The following is a 13,569-nucleotide window of genomic DNA, read 5'->3' as shown; positions in this document are numbered from 1 at the left end:
TATATATATATATATATATATATATATATATATATATATATATATATATATATATATATATATCTAATGATGAAGCTCTTTTTGGATGCAGAGATGAAATGTGACCCTGAAGCTGGCGTCAGAGAATTATTCCTTCCTTTTCGTTGCTTTTGTACTCGAAAAGATGTAAGCTTTATTTATTTTATTTTATTGAAGATTCAATTTTTTATCTATTATTTATTATTATTGTTATTTTCTGAGTTTCAGATTCAATGCAAAGATGTTGTATTGGAAGATACAGACATAGCTAAGGCCTTAACTGAGTATGCTGCAAATACAGCCATAGAGAACATTGTTGTGGGAGCTTCATCAAAATCTGGCTTTTTAAGGTATGTTTCTTTTCTTTTCTTTTCTTTTCTTATTAGGTCAACATGTTCGAGAATGTTGATGACCCCAAAAAACTCGATCAATTCCAATTCGAACTATAAATATTAAACTCAGAACAATTGGATCGACTCGATAGAGTTTACCCATGACGTTTTTCTCTTGGAGAATGTTTAATCATTTAGTAAACATACTAAACAAGTGTTTAGAAACCTGATGACCCAAAAAACTCGATCAGTCCAATCTAAACCGTAAGTGTTTTTAGGTAAACATATTGTGATATTCCACATTGGTTGTGGAGGAGAACAAAAAAACCTTTATAAGGGTGTGGAAACCTTTCCCTAGCAGCCGTGTTTTAAAGCCTTGAGGGGAAGCCCGAAAGGGAAAGCCCAAAGAGGACAATATCTACTAGAGGTGGGCTTGGGCTTGGGCTGTTATAAATGGTATCAGAGCCAGACACCGGACTATGTGCCAACGAGGTGGTTGTTCCTCGAAAGGAGTAGACACGAGGCGGTGTGCCGGTAAGGACGCTGGGCCCCCGAAGGGGGATGGATTTGGTGGCGGTCCCACATCGATTGGAGAAACGAACGAGTGCCAGCGAGGACGCTGAGTTCTGAAGGGGGGTGGATTGTGATATCCCACATTGGTTGGGAGGAGAACGAAGCACCCTTTATAAGGGTGTGAAAACCTTGAGGGGAAGCCCGAAAGGGGAAAAACCCAAAAAGAACAATATCTGCTAGCGGTGGGCTTGTGCCGTTACACATATTAAGTGTTCAACTTGAAAAACTCAATCAATGCAACCCAAAAGCTATGAGTATCAAACTCGAACAGCTATGAGTATCAAACTCGAACAGTTGGTTGAGTTGAAAAGGTCGTTTTTATGGCTTATTATGTATGAAGAAAGCATTGAAGTTTCTGGTAGATATCATTAACTTGATACAAACTTCTTATGAAGCAGATTCAAGGCAACTGATGTTCCTGGAAATGTCTCAAAAGGAGCACCAGATTTTTGCAATGTGTTTGTCATTTCTAAAGGTAAAATTCAATCGATGCGTTCAGCGTCTCGTCCTGCTCCGGTCGTGAATCCTCTACGGTCGCAATTAGTGCAACAAAGCAGCACAAAATCCATCAGGTCCGACTACCAATTTCCTCAGACTACATCTGCAAGAGGTTAACTTCTTTCAAACCAGTTTCCTTTTACCTTATATGCTTGTTGGTTGTCCCAATATTCTCCATGAAACTAACGCTGAATTTGTTAGCAGACTCTTTGGATAAACGTCCCATTGATCTGCCACGTAGATCGCAGGACGAGACGGATTTCATGAGGTGAGAGTGACCCTATACATCGTCCAAATAGACATTAAAACTTAAGTCGTTAACTTAGTAAGCTATGACTAAATTGTATGACGTTTTAATACATTAGCTATTAATATCGATCGAAGTAGAACAAAACACTTTTACTCCGATTTTGTGTTAAACTACTACTAAATCCACGAGAAGCGTAAACTAGTCATGTTCTTTGTGATGTCCCACGTCTGTTGGGGAGGAGAATGAAACACCCTTTATAAGGGTGTAGAAACCTCTACCTAGCAGACGCGTTTTAAAAACTTTGAGGGAAAGTCCGAAAGGGAAAGCCCAAAGAGGACAATGTTTGCGAGTGGTGGGCCTGAGCCGTTACAAATGGTATCAGAGCCAGACACCGAGTGATGTGCCAGCGAGGACGCTGGACCCCGAAGGGAGGTGGGTTTGATGGGGTCCCACATCAATTGGAGAAAGGAACGAGTGCCAGCGAGGACACTGGGCCCTGAAAGGGGGTGGATTGTGATGTCCCACATCGGTTGGGAGAACGAAACACCCTTTATAAGGATGTGGAAATCTCTTCCTAGCAGACATGTTTTAAAAACCTTGAGGGAAAACCTAAAACAGAAAGCCCAAAGAGGACAATATCTGCTATCGGTGGGCCTAGGCCGTTACATTCTTACTTTGTTAGGCATACTGATGAGCAAAATGTTGTTGAAACCAGGTCACCCTTCACAAGGAAAGGATACAATTACAAACCGTCGTATGGAGATTCGTCTTTTCAAGAATCAGATATATCGTACGTTAGCTCAGGAAGACCGAGCATTGATCGTATATTTCCTTCAGTTTATGACAGCCTAGATATGGGAGGAAGAGCCACCCCACCACGGATGTCGAGTAGTACAAATCTTGACTTGACTCGGAGCTTCGAGTCTCTACCGATGGGACGGTTATCGATGGATATGAACTTCCCGTCTGAGTTCTCTTCGATCTCGCAAGATAGTGATAGATTGTCAATCTCATCACAGTCTTTGGTAAGTTTTGAGCCACATTATTGCCTATGGTTCCATTCATTTGATGCAATAAAGCTTTGTTTTATATGAACTTTTATATGATGGTGCAGGAAGATGTGGAGGCTGAGATGCGTAGGCTCAAGCTAGAACTCAAGCAAACCATGGAAATGTACAGCACAGCCTGCAAGGAAGCACTTACAGCAAAACAAAAGGTAAGACGAACCGATCTAATAACACGGATGGATATCGAGACCAGCTTTCGATGGCTGTTTCATGATATCTATGTTTCGAGATGCAGGCGGTCGAGCTGCAACGCTGGAAATTAGAAGAAGAACAAAGAATAGAAGAGGCGAGATTGGCCGGGGAAGCTGCATTGGCGCTAGCCGAACAGGAGAAGGCGAAGTCAAAAGCAGCCATTGAGGCGGCAGAAGCAGCTAGGAGGATTGCAGAATTGGAAGCACAGAAAAGAATGAAGGCTGAAATGAAAGCTCACAAAGAAGCTGAAGAAAAGAAAAGGGCTATTGATGCATTGTCACAAAGCGATATCAGGTATAGAAAGTATACGATCGAGGAGATCGAAGAGGCAACGGAATTCTTTGCTGAATCTCGTAAGATCGGAGAAGGCGGTTATGGTCCGGTTTACAATTGTGATCTTGATCATACTCCTGTTGCCATTAAGGTTTTACGTCCCGATGCAACTCAAGGACGATTGCAGTTTAAACAAGAGGTACGTTACCGAACAACTTCCATGTTTTAGAACGTCTAAGAGGTCTCATAACTTTATCTAATATAACGATTCATAGGTAGAAGTACTTAGCTGTATACGCCATCCAAACATGGTGCTCCTCCTCGGAGCGTGCCCCGAGTACGGCTGCTTGGTCTATGAGTTCATGGCTAATGGGAGCTTAGAAGATCGACTTCTACGACGAGGAAACACGCCTCCACTTTCGTGGCAGCTCAGGTTTCAAATTGCAGGTGAAATTGGAACAGCATTGTTGTTCCTACACCAAACAAAGCCAGAGCCACTCGTGCATCGTGATCTCAAACCAGCTAATATTTTGCTCGATCGTAACTTTGTTAGTAAGATCAGCGACGTTGGCTTAGCTAGGCTCGTACCTCCATCGGTTGCGGATAACGTAACACAGTACCGAATGACATCAACTGCTGGAACATTTTGCTACATTGATCCCGAGTATCAGCAGACAGGCATGCTTGGCGTGAAATCAGACATATACTCATTAGGCATCATGTTTCTCCAGCTGATAACTTCTCGACCGCCAATGGGATTGACTCACCATGTCGAACGAGCGATCGAGAATGACATGTTTGCAAATATTCTCGATCCAGCCGTTACCGATTGGCCTGTTGAAGAAGCGTTGTCGTTTGCCAAGTTGTCGCTCAAGTGTGCCGAGTTAAGACGTAAAGATAGGCCTGATCTTGGAAAGGAAGTCCTTCCCGAGCTTAACAGGTTGAGAACTATTGCAGAAGATTATATGCACCCAACACTGATGGGAGACATAAGCCCCACTCGCAGCAGCAGCCAAGTTTCTATACCGTTGGTGAGTTTATCATTGCCTTTATCTTTTGCTTCCATGAGCAAAACATTTTCTTCTGATTCAAGAAACTACTTTTAACCTTATTTTCCTCTACTTTCAAGTACTTTCTGAACAAATACTAACAAAAAAACGTACTACCATTCGAGTATGCTTGTAACGGCTTAGACCCACCGCTAGCAGATATTATATCTTCTTTGGGCTTTCCATTCTGGGATTCCTCTCAAGGTTTTTAAAATATGTCTGTTAGGAAGAGATTTCCATACCCTTTTCGTTCGCCTTTCCAACCGATGTGGGATCTCACAATAATAGTATAAGAGCCAGACACTGGGCAGTGTGCCAGCGAGGACGCTGAGCCTCAAAGGAGGGTGGTTGATTGGAGAGAAGAATGAGTGTTAGCGAGGATGCTGGGCCTCGAAGGGGGTGGATTGTGAGCATCCTCGAAGGAGGTGGCTTGTGAACGTCCTCGAAGGGAGTGGATTGTGAGATCTCACATCGGTTGGAGAGAGGAACGAACCATTCTTTACAAAGGTGTGGAAACCTTTCTCAAAAACGTTGAGGGAGGGAAGTACCCTTCACGAAAGGGAAAGCCCACAAAAGACAATATCTACTAGCGATAGACTTGGGTTATTACAATTACAATGCTCTCCCAAACATACTCTTACCTGACCTCAAAAAGTAAATTTTTTTCTATCATTAGCACTCTAACACGACGATGATTTTACCGCAGGGAATGATGAGTTCATCTCCGCAATCATACGACAGCTCGAGATAAACAAGGGGCAGTTTTTTTCTTTCTTTTTTTTTTGAATGTTACAGTGAGGGCAGAAAGCCAATTTGTATATAAATTGAAGACCATATTTGTCCTTTGTTCATCATTTGCTCACGTGATGAACAAATTCTCTATCCTTTAGTATCCCATTCTTTTATAATTTACTTGATTGTATATTAGAGAAGCAAGAGAGGGGCTAGTGATAGAGATCTATGTATATAATCCCATTCTTTTATAATTTATTTGATTGTATATACAAACTTCTATGCATCAAAATCATTTTTCTATTTTACATTAAAAACATATTTGAGTGTAATTTTAAAATTGTCAAAATTAATTCAATTTTGATTCTACACTTTTAAACATAATTTACTATCAAATTCATTTTAAATCGTTAAACAATTACCCGCATATCTTAGAGTTGTTTCAAAGATTGCAAAATCGATTTTAACAATTTCAAAATTTTTGTCATGCTTGCAAGTAATTGTTCATTCTCAAACTAAATGAGTGTTCTTATTTTTCAATAATTATAATTAAAGGATACATGTAATTTAGCTGTCAAAGTGTGTGTATGATCATCTAATGGGTCTTCTTACATGAATGAATCCAGACGGAATTTAAAATAAATAATATAGGGAGAATGAACCTAAATTTGCCATAAAGTTAAGATCCCTAATGCAAATTCTTCCTGGTGTAGCCGCAAAACTCAATAAATAAAGCCCCTTTTTTGTGGAGCCTAAAGGGCATCAACAGCTTCCTCAACTTTGGGCTTGCTTTTAAGCCGCCCAGACCTTCTAACATCCTTACCTGATAGAAGCTTCAACGCTTTATCTAAATCGATGTCACTCGGCTTCAAATTCTGTCAAAATAACAAACGTTTTAAGATACTTGAATCTTCACCTTCTGTTTGAACTAAAAAATGCAAATTAATTTCAACCGGTTAGAGTACATATATATATATATATATCCCGATCGTGATGATCGCAAACAAACTTCCAGCTAATATGAATCAAGAGAACCCCTAAAGAACTGAAGTAATGGCATCCAAGAAAACCATGCCCACAGAAAGAAGACCAATGAGAGAACATGGCATCAGTCAAGTAAAAATAAGACCTAGAGTATCGATATCCTCGCCTAATGGTTGTAGGTTTGAATTTTCAAGAAAAGAGATTATTTCTTTTCTTTTTGCGTTCAAATAACGTTCAACGTCGAGTTAAACATCCTCGTGTTATTTAGAGGAAACGTTCTTATTCATAAGCAAAAATGGGGAAGGAATTTTATAGCCAAATTGAAAAAGGGAGGAAGTGAAAAAAAAGACCTTAGGAAGGGAAGCCATCGTGTGCCGATGTCTAATGGTGAATCCAGCTTTTGCAATCTTTAGTATCACTGGTTGACCATCCTTTGGATGATGTCCCTGTCAAGAAGTGCTCAAAGTAATAGGGTAATGTAATAGTTCAAGGGCATCCTCAAGTGTAATAGAGTCCACGTCCTTGATCTGGAAGAACAAAGGTCCAGTTTTAAATGAAGATTCATGAGTTAAAAAAAATTGCAGATACATTTATCAGTAGAGAGATTCAATCATTATCTTTTTTCTTAATTCATGTTTGACAGTTGATATAATTTTTCTTTTCTTATCAGAAATGGAAGAACACAAGTCTCAATTCAGTATCAAAAGAGCCTCTTCAGTTGCTACATGGAATCAAACAAGTATCATCTAAGGAAAAACAGTAACTGACACAAAATTGAAAGAACATTTATCCATTTTGTGCTAAAGAACAGACAACCAATCCCAATAATTCACATGTATTAAGAAAAATAGCTTTTGCAAAATGGAATTTTAAAGGCAAGTTGTGGCAAACAAAGAACTTGCTCCGTCTAAATTATAAAATACAGAAACTAATCCTTATGGGTGCAAAAGGAGACTTATACAAAGAGTAGGTCCCGTATGCTATTTGTGATACGCCTATGAACTTGGAAGCAATGCAAAAGAAGTGAACGCTTGTAGAAAAAGTATCTTTTGAGGCTCGTAAGCTTGACCATAGGTTTCAAGGGGCTATATGAATACAATAATCTTTGAAAATAAATTTAAAGATCAAGAAGCTGAGTTATTTCGACATATCTAATGGAATTTCTCTCTCTATTTCTGATGTGTGGTGTGTCTAAACCTAACAACTAAGATATATGAGCGAAAAGATTACGCAAGGTTAGATTCTGATACATTCAGAGACAAAAAGGTCATTCAAATTCAAAACTTTAAAAAGAAACCGTAAGTGCAGTTTCAATAGGTCTCGAACGAGGAAGAAAAAAAAAACCACAGGAGAAATTTCCTTGAGCAATAAAAATTGCATGAAGTAAACCATGATCAAACACAACGAGTACATCAGATTGCAAGTTTTCAGATATTCCAGGAAAAGTTTTCAGATTGAAGTAAACCAGGATAAGTTGGCTTCGGTGGCTTCCTTTTGTAATAATGTGAAACATAAAACATTTAGGAGCACTACAAAAAATTATTTTGTTATTACAGCCTTCTTAAGGTTATTAACTACCAACCGACCTTGTTTTTGTAGTCTCTCTCTCTCTCTCTTTTTTTTTTTTTTGTATGCTCTAAACATTGTCCATTTCTTATATATTAAAAATAATAATGATGAGAGAAATAATGAAAAACATAAAGAAAGAAAATAGATATTAAAAATATATATATCGAGTACAATGTCAATCATTTAACAAAATGTTGACAATTTCCAAGAAAATAGATATTACCCCACTAATCCATATCCATAACTTGGATTTATGAATGTCGTGATTCCATTTGTACTAGACTTATACGCCAACCACCATATGTTGGCCAAAAGTCAAGGTCATGTGAATAATAAAGAACTGGGAATGAGTTCAAGTCATAGGATTTAGTATCCTATTAAGTTACCAAGGCAACCAATTGTATTAGGGTATGACAGTTATCTCGTGAGAATAGTTGAATTGCATGAAACACTCTTATGAACTGTAGTTGTGAAATAATGCAGAAAGAAAACGTCCAGAACAACCCTTATCCTCTTCCTTAATAATATTTTCTGGTTGTCTTTTAATAATTAACCAGCGGTTTTGTCGTAGGACCAGTACTGATAAGATATAGTGGATAATGATGGAACTTTCATTTTGAATATCCACCTACTTTATTATAAGATGCTAGACAAGGAGTTAAAAAATGATTTGTTAGGAAGAAGTAACTCTTTTCATCCTATGAGTGGCTATGATTTAAAAAAAAAACAATGAAATTAGATTTTGTAGAATTGGAAATTGATGTAACTAAGAGTTAAAAGCATACCATGCGCCCACGAAACTCTGGATGTAGAACACGGCTTTTCACCAACACATAGTTTCTGTCCTGATAGTAAAATAAATCAACTAAATAAGCAAATATATGACATCATCATGAAATTGTAAACAAATGACGTGAAAAGGCATGTCAGAATCAATACAATTGTCGAAGTCCTTACAGGCAAACCTCAAAAAAGAGATGCAAGTTCTGTTCTTTATCACTTTATGCTACAATGTAATCAATCACTTCGAACGGCAATAAATAGAATAATTGATGAATACATGTAAGGTTTATCATGCCACGTAAAATTTAAAACTGTTAACAGACCAGGGCATCAAATAGCCCCAAACAAGTTCAAGTTTAAAGCAGTTGTGCGTTCACTTGAATGTGGAAATGAATCACATTTTGTACAAGTCTGTAAAGGAATCTTAGTCTTGAAGTTACAATAGCAACAATAAGATTATTCAATCCTCCAAGAAGCAATAAAAGATATTTAACAGAAAGAAACTGGTTATCTACTTAGCACAAGAATAGGATATTCAAAACACTAATATTCTAAGCTATATCCTCCACATGATAGGATGCAATCATTCATCATTTTCATGAAGCTTCATATCATAGAAAATAAAACTGAAAGCATGTACCCTTGACTCAGAGGACAAATGTCCCACCCCACATATTGTTAAAAAAAAAAAATCATCATTTTCAATGATCAACCTGTAAAACTTTTAATGTGGATGCATATGTGGAAGGTCTCCCAATCCCTAGCTCCTCCATCCTCTTAACCTGTAGTATCCAGTTCCAGTGAAATAAGAAAACTTCAAAAGAAAAACCAAAATGATGTAAGAATATCTCTACATTATGGGGCGCTTATGCACATGATTTGAGAAACCTAATAGATATTAAGACTAATAAGGGCATGACCTAACAAATGGCCCCCCAAATTCTATCATATATCTAGTAGAGCAGAAAGGGGCAAAAGTGAAATAAAAATATACCTAAATATTCAAGAAAAACTAGTATTAATATTTATAGTTATACATCAAACAACTAATTTCTTACAATTTAAATTTCCATAACTAGATGTGACTATGAATTTTTTCTAACACGGGTTTCGTTCAGTAAACAGCATGATAAGAGAACTGGCTGCTACCAGGCTCTCTATACTATTTGGCCCATTCATGAAGATTTTTAAGCTCTTGAACTCATCATCAGTCCAGAATTAGAATTTAGAAATATAAAAATTCAAAATACGGTAAACATGAGAAAAATGCATGCATTTAAATAAAGACATGCAATAAGGTGAATATAACAAAATGACAAATGGTAAAGAAAGGGGGGAAAATGGACACGTACACCAATCTCCTACGTTTGTCAGAAACCCAATTTTTTTCCAATGGAATTTTTTAAACAGAATATGAAAATGTGTAAGCTCTTGAATATCAATGATACATGGTGACAACAATGATATTTTCCAAGTATTCGGCTATCTATAGGCTCAAAATTTTCAGTCTAATAGTTAGGCTGCACTTACCAATGTTCCCTCAGAATAGCGAGGTGGGGGCTGGGTAAAATGCTGCTTGAGTTCAACTGCGCCTAGAGACAATTGATCCCCTGGCTAAAAATAACTGGTTAATAAATATACATTTCTGTACAGTCAGTTCTACTGCAATCACCATTCAAAAATAAAACTCAAGGAAAAATTGCGAGCATGAAACGGGGTACAATTAAATAAGAAGAAAAATGCTCAATTTTATGGAAATTGTATGCCAACTAGCCGTAGGAGAAAATCAAATGCAAAGAATTTCTTTGATGTTTCAATAATAAATAAATATACAGACACTTCACATCATAATTTTTTGTACAAAATAGAAATAAGTTGCTGTCTAGTAGATATTTACAAATAACAAAATTCCCTATCGGAGGCAATAATATAAAATCTACCTTCAATTCATTGAGGATCCTAAACAGTTCATCTCGTCCATTCTCTTCATGTTCTTTATGTCTGACGGAACCAGCTTCTGGATCCTGACAAATAATTAGATCTTTACAACCCAAAATTACCCGACCTCACAAAGGCAAAATAATAAGTAAGAAACAAATTTTCAAGGAGAAATGATGTGCGAACATGTGGGTAGATAAGATGTGCTCCCAGAGCAAAAGCACCTTGGAACTTACAAAAAGTAGGACCAATTAGCATGAATAGTTGGTAAAAAAATTTCAAAAACATTTAAAAGGAAAACTCCAAGTGGGAGCTACAATACAAGGTTCAAACGGTTAGAACTCAAAACAGCAATCATTAAGTTTGAAAGTAAACAACCCTACCTAAACATTCCTTGTAGAACTCTGTTTTAGAGCTAATATGCACATAAGATTAAAAATATAAGAACGAGAATGCATCTGAGAGAGCGAGAGACATGCTAACTACTAGATTAAGACAATGTAAATTCATAACTAGACAAATCCCTGAACACCCTTCTCCTCTCATCAATCTCATCTTACTAATACGCTATGCCAAAGGGCTTTCCTTTTAATATGGAATCTCCAAAACCATTTTTCATTATAAATGTATTTTTATTTCTGACATTCCAATCATCCAGACGATTCTCTGTTCCCTCTTCAGAACCTTCCAAAGAAAGCCCTAGACATCTAAATTAGCCAATCTCTCAAGAAATTCAATTTTGATTAAGAAATAATAATAAATAGATGAAGGAAAACCAAGAATATTTTAATTAAAGTGAATTTCCACTTTTGTTGAGACGGAAGTAATTCCATTTGTTGAATTTTGGACATCATCCCAATGGATAACCAAAAAGTTTAATATGAGATTTTTTAGATAGATGATAAAAAAGAAACTAATGCAGAAAAATAATAAGATAAGGAACTAACGTTATTTCCAAAAGAGAGCTCAAGGAAAGAGGGATCCCAATCATGCAAAGTAAACAAAATAATCAATCTCTCTCTTTCTGTCTCTAAAAGAATATTTAGCAGGACTATCGTACCTCAAAAACTTCTTGAAATCCCCGAAATTGAACTTTTGAGCATGTAGATAGGCAAATGATGGACTCATCTGCAAGTCCACTATCGACTTGAATCTGGTACATAATTTTTTTAAAAGAAAAAAACTTTAGGCACATACACAACTGAAATTGATGTCAGCTACATTTTAAAATAAAAGAGAAGAAGAAAAACAGATGCAATTACTTTAGAAAGAGAAATACTGTAGTCATAGTCTCGTATAATCGATGCCCAGGAATTACTTCATTTTATAGAAAACAAAAAATGTACACGAACTGTTCATTGACATATGAAAAGCTTTATTGTTTTGTAATCCCACTCTAAGCTACAATAACTTCATTTGTAGGTCGGGATGGCTCTTGTCCTCAGTATCTCTACCAAACATAATAGACTTTATAAAATGCCTCACGTTATTTGTTAAGCCTTTCGCTTGGGATTTGGTTATCCTCAGGGTTAACCCCTTTTCCTCTTCTGTATCATGGTTTTGGGAATCAGTCGATTCCATGTTTATTTATTTTTAAAAAAGGGGCCTTATGTTAGTATCTTCTTTATAAGAAGGAGAAGGCAAATTGTTGCGGCAAGCTAGCTTCTTTGTTGTGTTGTGGGGTATTTGGCTTCAGAGAAATAATAGAATTTTAAGGGAGATCAAGAAGTCGGATGAGGAGATTTGAGAGGTTATTAGGTTTCAGGCTCCCTTGTGGCTATTGGTCACTAGGCATTTTTGAAATTATAATATTGGTCTTCTACTTTTGGATTGATATCCCTTCTTGTAGTTAGTGCCGGACTCCTATTTCTATTGGAGTTTGTTTTTTGTATGCCCTCATATTCTTTCCTTTTTTCGATGAAAGTTCAGTTCTTACTCAAAATAAGAGTATCTTCTTGAAAAGAAAAACTAATAAACATTAGGAATCAATAATGCTAGTTTTATTAAATAAGCCTAATATTCTTACAATAAAATTTACAATTTAAAAATTGAAAAAAACTAATTGCTATGTTAAAAACTCAAAAACAACCATTCAAGCAGCAAAGAGAGATTGGTAGAAGAAACGTTATCAAACAGCTAACTGCCATAAAACCATAAATTCACTAGGTCACTCCAACGCACCAAAAAAGGAAAATACAAGTGAGCGGAAGTAACCAAATGTCAAGTACCAGGAGTTTACAGGGGCGTGTTAATAAAAATCCAAGTGTATATCAAAATTGCAACTCTTCCAACGTTTCTTCTAGGAAGATTGTATTGACTGTTATCACTTACGTTTCTAAGATGTTCATACCATTCGTCTTTAATGTTTTCCGCGAGACAAATCTCTAATCAGAATGTACGAGAATGAATTAAATAACTCATACAAAAATAGATAGAGATTGGTAACCTACCACACTACCATCCGATCAATATATAAATTCTCTCGACCACTCCAAAACCTTTAGAAAACGAACAAATGATAGAAAGTAACCAAAATGTCGAACACAAGAAGTTTGCTTGTTGCTAACAAAACTTCATGCCAATATAAAATTGAAACTCTCCCCAACGCTATTCCTAGCTAAATATTATTGATCAATACTAGGTTCTCAGAATTTTCATAAAGTTCAGCTCTAATACAGTACTTGCTGCTATACAGAGAATCGCAAGAGTATAAATTTTCTAAAAGCACTTTAAAACTCCAGACAACACTACAGAAAGCAATCTATAGAATATGAGAACCTTGGCCATGAAAGAACCGAGTCGTGAGGATGACACAGACGGAGTAGTTGAAAAATACAGAGGAAGTAATGGCATCACTGGACGTAGTGGCCAAGAACAAGCTCCTCTGAAGCTGGCCCATTGCCTCAACAGTATCAATTGGCGGGCATTCCAAGAACAAAGAGAGAACAAGAAAGATATGAACACAGTTTCAGAAGGAACCGATCGACAGAGAAAAGAGGGGTTTTGGGTCAGAGGTTTTTGGATGAAGTAAAGCCAATCTCGCGCCACTGAGGGTTGTCATTTTATTTCTCTTTTTTTTTTCTTTTCTTTCATATATATATATATATTATTATATTATTATATATTATTATTATTATTATTATTATAGCACTCGGAGAATCTTTATTTAAATGAGAAATAAATGGAAGAGTAGAAATACATATATTTTTTTAAATTAACGGAAATATATTTTAGGTCTTTGTCTATGTCTCCGTCCCTATCCAGTAAATTCATCGATGTGGAAATCTCAAAAAAATAAATAGAAAATTTTA

The 13,569-nt window shown here is 36.6% G+C and overlaps 2 protein-coding genes across 5 annotated transcripts in view; one reads left to right on the top strand and one right to left on the bottom strand.

Moving 5' to 3' along the window:
- Positions 1-5,232, top strand: part of LOC111481038 (U-box domain-containing protein 35-like) — a 6,325-nt gene extending 1,093 nt beyond the window's left edge. The window contains exons 2-10 of one of the 3 annotated variants that reach the window (XM_023126322.1): positions 92-165; positions 247-368; positions 1,319-1,533; positions 1,626-1,689; positions 2,387-2,696; positions 2,786-2,887; positions 2,974-3,402; positions 3,479-4,234; positions 4,959-5,232. In XM_023126322.1, the coding sequence (XP_022982090.1) occupies positions 92-165; positions 247-368; positions 1,319-1,533; positions 1,626-1,689; positions 2,387-2,696; positions 2,786-2,887; positions 2,974-3,402; positions 3,479-4,234; positions 4,959-5,003 (2,117 nt within the window). In that variant the 3' untranslated portion in view covers positions 5,004-5,232. Of the gene's footprint in view, positions 1-75; positions 166-246; positions 369-1,318; positions 1,534-1,625; positions 1,690-2,386; positions 2,697-2,785; positions 2,888-2,973; positions 3,403-3,478; positions 4,235-4,958 lie in introns of all 3 variants that reach the window. The other 2 variants (XM_023126324.1, XM_023126323.1) reach the window with 2 other exon arrangements.
- A 273-nt stretch (positions 5,233-5,505) lies between these two features.
- Positions 5,506-13,301, bottom strand: LOC111481040 (DNA topoisomerase 1-like). 2 transcript variants are annotated; one of them, XM_023126327.1, is made up of 9 exons: positions 13,037-13,301; positions 11,319-11,411; positions 10,261-10,344; positions 9,851-9,934; positions 9,034-9,102; positions 8,323-8,382; positions 6,466-6,495; positions 6,319-6,414; positions 5,506-5,859 (listed from the first exon to the last, which is right to left on the bottom strand). In XM_023126327.1, the coding sequence occupies exons 1-9, from the start codon at positions 13,109-13,111 to the stop codon at positions 5,737-5,739; spliced, it is 714 nt and encodes a 237-aa protein (XP_022982095.1). In that variant the 5' UTR covers positions 13,112-13,301; the 3' UTR covers positions 5,506-5,736. The 2 variants fall into 2 exon arrangements, with proteins under 2 accessions (XP_022982095.1, XP_022982096.1); XM_023126328.1 differs by lacking the exon at positions 6,466-6,495.
- Positions 13,302-13,569: the final 268 nt, after the last annotated feature.

The sequence above is a fragment of the Cucurbita maxima genome, unplaced genomic scaffold (genome assembly GCF_002738345.1).
Source record: "Cucurbita maxima cultivar Rimu unplaced genomic scaffold, Cmax_1.0 Cma_Scf00006, whole genome shotgun sequence".
Lineage (NCBI taxonomy): Eukaryota > Viridiplantae > Streptophyta > Magnoliopsida > Cucurbitales > Cucurbitaceae > Cucurbita > Cucurbita maxima.
This window is presented reverse-complemented; position numbering and strand designations above follow the sequence as displayed.